Source organism: Hyalella azteca, unplaced genomic scaffold, assembly GCF_000764305.2.
Source record: "Hyalella azteca isolate HAZT.00-mixed unplaced genomic scaffold, Hazt_2.0.2 contig8071, whole genome shotgun sequence".
In the NCBI taxonomy this organism is placed as follows: Eukaryota; Metazoa; Arthropoda; class Malacostraca; order Amphipoda; family Hyalellidae; genus Hyalella; species Hyalella azteca.
Window position 1 is genome coordinate 95,261 of NW_025938177.1, and position 7,075 is coordinate 102,335.

The following is a 7,075-nucleotide window of genomic DNA, read 5'->3' on the forward strand; positions in this document are numbered from 1 at the left end:
TATTCTATTGCCACGGTAACAGAGACTTGACGGTTACTCACTGAAGCTGTCCCAGTATTTTGATTGCAGATTGCCGTGGTCACAGACAGTAAACGATCATAGATCCCAGTTCTTTTAGTTAGTAGAGTTATTTGTTGCAGACAGTCAGTAATGGCGGTATGCGTAGTGTCAGTCAGTCGATGATGGCGGTATGCATGACGCCAGTCAGTCGATGATGGCGGTATGCATGACGCCAGTCAGTCGANGCTGAAGGGAGGTTCACAAGTGATGGTTCTGGTCTCATTAGACGGTAACGGAGCGTGTCTGCTGAAGGGAGGTTCACAAGTGATGGTTCTGGTCTCATTAGACGGTAACGGAGCGTGTCTGCTGAAGGGAGGTTCACAAGTGATGGTTCTGGTCTCATTAGACGGTAACGGAGCGTGTCTGCTGAAGGGAGGTTCACAAGTGATGGTTCTGGTCTCATTAGACGGTAACGGAGCGTGTCTGCTGAAGGGAGGTTCACAGATGATGGTTCTGGTCTCATTAGATGGTAACGGAGCGTGTCGCAGGTACGGCGGGGAGTGGTGCTTGAGAGGGTACCTCACAGGTCCTATATTGAAGGATTGCGCACAAGATACCCTCGGTCTGACATCTCCAGCTGGTGAGGTCGGTTGCGAGGGAAATGCTGGACCGGCGTGAGGGTTGTCAGGGCTGGGAGATCTGCTGACGCTGGAGGGTTGAATCGAGTTGATAACCTGCCAGGGCGAAGAATTGGGACTAGTTAATATAGTGCTTGATACAACTAAATGGCTGCAGTAGAATGATTAGTGCTGGCACAATAGACATAATCTCTAGTGTGATGCCGACAAAGAAGTTGCTAAGGTGGTGCTAATGTTGGATTTTATAAGCAAGCAAATGAACCTGGCACAGTGAAACTGCCGTAGGTATTTTTAGCGCATTTTCTCATTTATGAAAAAATGCACTATTGTGTTCGCCATGTCCGTCTGTCCATCCGTCTGTCTGTCCGTCCGTCCGTACTTTACGTTTTCGTTGACGAGAAAATGCGCTCTCTGTCACTCACTGCAGTGAGTACTGAGTTACATTTTTTGGAAATAAGGACGACCAATTTTTTCTGATAATTGGTAAGCGAAGTTCAACAGAATTTCTGTTTTCAAGTTCTGTTTACCTAATTTTCATATCCAGTCCCTAAATGAAAATTTCTATAATACTAGAAGGAGAGCACGAATGTCTTGCAGAATTTCTATTTTCTGAGCTCCTCTACAATGATCTTTAAGATCCGTTCATGATGGTGCTATGCTTAGAGACTAGAATTATTCCAAAAATCACGTGGGAAACAAGTTTCTTATTCTCTGCTCACAAATTTATCGAAATAGTTTAGTAATTTGATAAAGATTTGAAAATGTATCATCTCTATAAAGTGGGAAAGAAAAGGCTATAGTAACATTCATGCTACAAAATTACCAATTTGGCAGTCAAAACTGCGAAGAAAATTAGGCCAAATACGTGAAAGATGTAAAAATCTAAACAATTTAATCCGAAATTTAGAATTAAGTCTCCGTTCAGTGCCTTTAAGTGTCCCGTATAAATGGGAAAATTTGTCGAAGCTAATTTCGATAGTTTTTATTTAAATAGATCGTTTCTAACGCGCTAGTTTGAATACTCCTATTCATCTACAATCATGAAGGGACTTACAATATATTGCTCCGTTCTTTTTTAGGGCACACGGATATAATTAAAAAAAATTCCAGCGTAATATCAGACTTATAATGCTCAGTTCTTGTTTAAGACGCTAAGTCACTAACGGATATAATTACGAAAAAAATTCTACCTGAAGAGCAGCATCTTACCTCGGGACGAGACGAGGCCGTCACCACAGACGACGTAGTGACGAGCACAACATCACAACCTACTGCCACCGTCACCACGGGGGCACTGGCGTGGTCCATGCTGTAGTCGTCTGCACGACACGAGCGGCGGTGAGAGATAACTCTACATTGCTTTAACTTGGGATACTTCAAAACTATTGAGTGTTTATCGTTATTGAGCGTTTATCGTTATTGAATGTTTATCATTATTGAGTGTTTCTCATCATTGTGTGTTTGGCGATGATGGTATGCCTAACACTCGGCTAGGACAAGCATAAAAACGCATATCAAATGTTTGGTGATGATATTGATGGTATGCATGACACTTGGCTGAGACAAGCATAACAACGCATATCAAATGTTTGGTGATGATGGTATGCATGACACTTGGCTGAGACAAGCATAACAACGCATATCAAATGTTTGGTGATGATGGTATGCACGACACTCGGCTAGGACAAGCATAACAACGCATATCAAATGTTTGGTGATGATGGTATGCACGACACTCGGCTAGGACAAGCATAACAACGCATATCAAATGTTTGGTGATGATGGTATGCACGACACTCGGCTAGGACAAGCATAACAACATTAGAATTCTGTCCCGATAGTTTGGTTATAGTTCTGAACCGATAGTTTTGTTATAATTGTGTACCGACAGTTTGATTATTGTTTTGAATTTGTGATGAACTGGCCTCCGACCACCAATCGCCGGTAACCTCACTTAACGGTTCGTATTGACCATAGTTGTCTCACCCACCAATTACCGGAAGCTGATGAGGTTAACAGCTACCCAATTGGCTACGAAGCAATGCTTAAGGCGTGACGGGATTTATAAGTTATAACAGATGCAAGTTCAAGGTTTATTAACTAAGAAGTTTAACAAATAGCCTACTACGGAGCTAAGACGCGGAGGAGAGAGAGAGCGAGCTAACTGAGGGACAAAGCTCTTGATCCTAGAAGAGAAATAAGCATAATAAGTACACTGTTAATTAATACGCCTAATGACTACCCTACCAACGGCCTATATGACGCCAGATTAATTATTTACAATATAAGCCACCTATAAGTGAACACACACAAAGGCACAGTAACATTAACACGAAACACGGTAACGCATAACACAGTAACGGTATTCAACAGTAACACAAAATACAGCTCACCTAGGCGATGGTCAGGTAATCCCCTGTAAGCGAGGCACCAACACGCAAGCCGGAATTGACACAGCTACCATTACCAGCCTCTGCCTACATCAGCGCCGGTATACTTAATCTCTATGGTCTGAATACAAGTAGTGAATTTGCAGCCTACATACAACATTACAGAATTGCTAGTTTGAATGGACTCCAAAAAATTACCTTTTCATTCCAAATCAAACTTTGACCTCACTTTCAATGTTTCAGGGTGTTACCATTAAAATTTAAATTCGGGAAGTATCGATGATCCATGCTAGAAAATCCGATATTTATTATCCGACAAATAAACGATCTTTGTGACCTCGTTCGTCACTCATCAGATTCAACGCACAATATTTTCCAATCCTTGTATATACTTTCCTGAAATCTTCAACCAAGTGTCAGCACCAACTATGGGCGCGCTCCTCAGTTTAGGAACTGATGAGGGAGACAATCATCGCCAAGTCGATGCATCAAAATATACCAAAAACATAATCTACGCTCATTTACGTTAGTAAATGCGCCACGGGATATTCCTGACTTCAGCAAAACAATAAAAATCGAAATTAAATGAACCTCTTTTTCGTTAGTAAAGTAACTTACGGTTAATTTCTTGTAAACTGTACTGTACATTAGTACAGTCCCGTGTACTTATAGTAACTGTAATTCGCGGTCACTAAGACTAACTTACGATCAATTTCTTATGCCTCAGGTCCCACAGTGTGAATTCGATTGTAAAAAAATCGTTTTACGGAGCAATGGCTTCTGTGCTACCAAATTGCGCGTTGTACAATGTATGACTTCAAATAACTAGTGGACTTCAATGATTCAAGCACCGCAGAGATAAATCATATCTTTCCATCCTTGTAGTGTTATCTTTAACGCGTTCTGAACCCGTAACGAACAAGCGACGCTGAAGGTACTTGTTGCCACAGCGTTAATCAGTTATAATCAGTTATCGCTGTAAGACAATTTTCAAAAATGGTCGCTCCTTTTAGTTCTTTTCCATGCTTTGGAATGTACGTAAAGCCATCCTGTTGCTAAATATTTTTCGTTACTCCTCGTAGAGGGTTCATGTGGTGAAATCTCCAATAGTTGATGGTTGATTCCAGAAATACAGTAATTCTCCGTGGGGAAAAAAAGAGAGAAAATATTTTCCAATGGACTTCATTTAGTTTTTTGTTTTAGTTGCTGATAACGTATGCTCGGAGCGTCCAAATGGCCATCGAAATCTTCATGTGAAGCTACATGGCATTCGTTGCACTGCAACGAGATTTCCCTTAATCCTACGCTTATTATTGATGGTATACTAAAGGCAGGTCATGTTTAGTGTGATTAATATAATTTCGATACATTAAAGTAGAACACTGTACGATAAACATGCTCAACCACTGCTACGTGCTGTGTCACTATAAAATACCGTTTCAAACATAGAGCATTGCTTCGTTCTCATCTAAGTGAACTCGTTTATATATAAAAGCAGGTTGTTTCGGAGTTGCTCGAGACATAATGAGATTTTAGATAGAGTGAGAGACGTTGAATGACATGATTTAAGGTACCATGTATGATGTACCAGGGCATTTAGTTGGCGTGATTTAATGTGCAGGGCATTTGGATGGCGGAATTCGAGGTACAGTAAATTTGGATGACGGGATTCGAGGTACAGGGATTATGAATGGCAGGATTTAAAATACAGGGCTTTCGGATGACATGACTTGAGTTAGAGTACTTTTGAATGGCGGGATTCGAGGTACAGGTAGTGGTAGTAGTATATATGTAGTAGGATGGTTGGCTAGCGCTCCAGCTATCAAGCTGGTTCGCATCGGATGTCAATAATTAACATTGTCGGCCAAGCAAATTAAAGGTCTCAATTATTGAAATTTTCTCCAATCATTCATTACCCACATGAGGCAGAAGGTCTCGAGTGTCCAGTCCTCTGAAGCTGGCTCGAAAGAAGCATCGTTAGCATTTCAAAGTGACGAAGTGACAAGGAGGGACAGGTGAAAATCAACAGAAATGAATACATTCGTGCAAGAGGTCGCTTACACGAGAACTCGGCCACCCGCTCGAGAGAGACAGAGAAGAGACATGCAAGAAATCCTCCCTACATAAAAATGTAGTTAGAAGTTAATGGAACTCCCATGCGAGTTCAGTGGTGACGCTCTCAGGAACAATGCCCCTAGGGACGCGAAATCCCATAGAACTTCTGACGGGCACAGACGCAAGTTAGAAGTTCTCTAAGAGGTCGAAGTACTGGTTTTTTTAGTAGCAGGATCCCACCAGGTACAGAGTTTATGGAGAGTGGGATTCAATATACAGGGTTTTTGACTGACCGGATTTATGTCATAGGGCTTTCGGATGACAGGACTCAATTTACAGGGGCTCTGAGGTGGCAAGATACGAGGTACAAGGCTTTTATATGACATAATTTGAGTTACAGGGCTTTTGGATGGCAATATCCGAGGTACAGTGCTTTTGTATGACATGATTTGGGGTGCAGCGCTTTTGGATGGCTGGATATAAGGCACAGGGTATTTGGATGTCGGGATTCAAAGAGCAGAGCTTTTGAATGTCGAGATTGAGATACTTGGCTTTTGAATGACAGGATTCGCGGTACAGAGCTATTGGATAGAGGGATTTGAGGTACAGGGATTTTTTAGGGCGGAGTTCTCATATCACTTGCATTATCTACTGGCGCGTCTGTCTGAGTGGTCCAGCTGGAGTGTTGATATCAATTTTAACCCCGGCCATGCAACCACTCGTGGAGGAGGGAAACGAATGGAATAACTTGAGGTTATAGAGTTGTATACAAAAATGTAAAGTAAAACAAATAAAAGGAATCTAAAATGAAAATAATTGGACTTGGTTTACAAATGTATCTTAAATTCGAGGAAATTTGCAAAACCAGAATCAAAATGTGATTAAAAGTCTTGAGTGCTGATATATGCTCAAAAAATGCTTGAAAATCTTTACAATTTGAATGTTGAATGAAACATATATGAAACTGAATGAAAAACGTTGGAGACGCATGTGAATGTATACGAAACATTAGAAGTTTTACGAAAAGAATCAAAAATGTTCCATCAATCTTTTCTACAACGCCAAAGCCATAATTCTGAACGTGATGAGACAATATTGGCTTCTAGACAGGGCTTCTAGGTACGATGTTGGTTCGAGTGATACCAAACTATGCTTAAAACACACATACTGTACGTAATAAAATATGATATAGCTCATTCGATATCTTATATATGCACGATTAGAAGGTTTGAGAAAACTCTTGTCTGATGATGTGTTTTTTTTTAATTAATGCTTTTATTCATGTACTTTTTTCTCACCTGGAGTTGTGGTCTCGGGCGTAGATCGGGGAATTGGTATAGAATCATACTCCATTATGAATTTTCTAAAAATTTCACTTTTTACAATGGGTCACTTTGATAGAATGCTTTATATAGAATCTACAGCATCACAGTAAAAGCATGGCTTCACTTTTTTTTCATGTAACCTCTACAACAAACCGCTCGATTGAAATTCATTAGAAGTAAAATAAACACAATATAATCACATTTAGCTCGATTTAAAGTCATTTATGAAGCGAAAATGGAGAAATATCGTTGACACAATATATTGCACTAGCATTGCTCCTCATGCCATGCTTCAAACACTAGCTTCAGCGCTTGTTTGATATCGTTTTATCAGCACCGGAGCCTTATCTTCGTGGTATTTTTTTTTAGTTACCATAAGTATTGAACAGCCATTTATATTTGAACAAACTCCATGCTGTCCACCGTAGAGCTTCTGGATTGAATTTTTAGACGGGACAACTGACGAAATTTTTATATGTTAGTCTCAATAACTATCAAAAAATGAGTACGAACTTTAAAATCATGTAATCCTTCTTTTTACAGAAAATTATTTCCTCGGGAGAGAGACTGCATTCATTCATAAACACCAGGAGATGGAAGTAAAAATCTAGCGAACCTTCAAATTATTTATTTGATAATATTTTTAAAGATATTCCTAACGAATAAA

General features: G+C 40.1%; 1 protein-coding gene across 1 annotated transcript; it reads right to left on the reverse strand.

Moving 5' to 3' along the window:
• Positions 1-236: 236 nt before the first annotated feature.
• Positions 237-6,707, reverse strand: LOC125178225. Its single transcript, XM_047881478.1, has 3 exons — positions 6,382-6,707; positions 1,848-1,957; positions 237-734 (listed from the first exon to the last, which is right to left on the reverse strand). The coding sequence occupies exons 1-3, from the start codon at positions 6,434-6,436 to the stop codon at positions 237-239; spliced, it is 663 nt and encodes a 220-aa protein (XP_047737434.1). The 5' UTR covers positions 6,437-6,707.
• Positions 6,708-7,075: the final 368 nt, after the last annotated feature.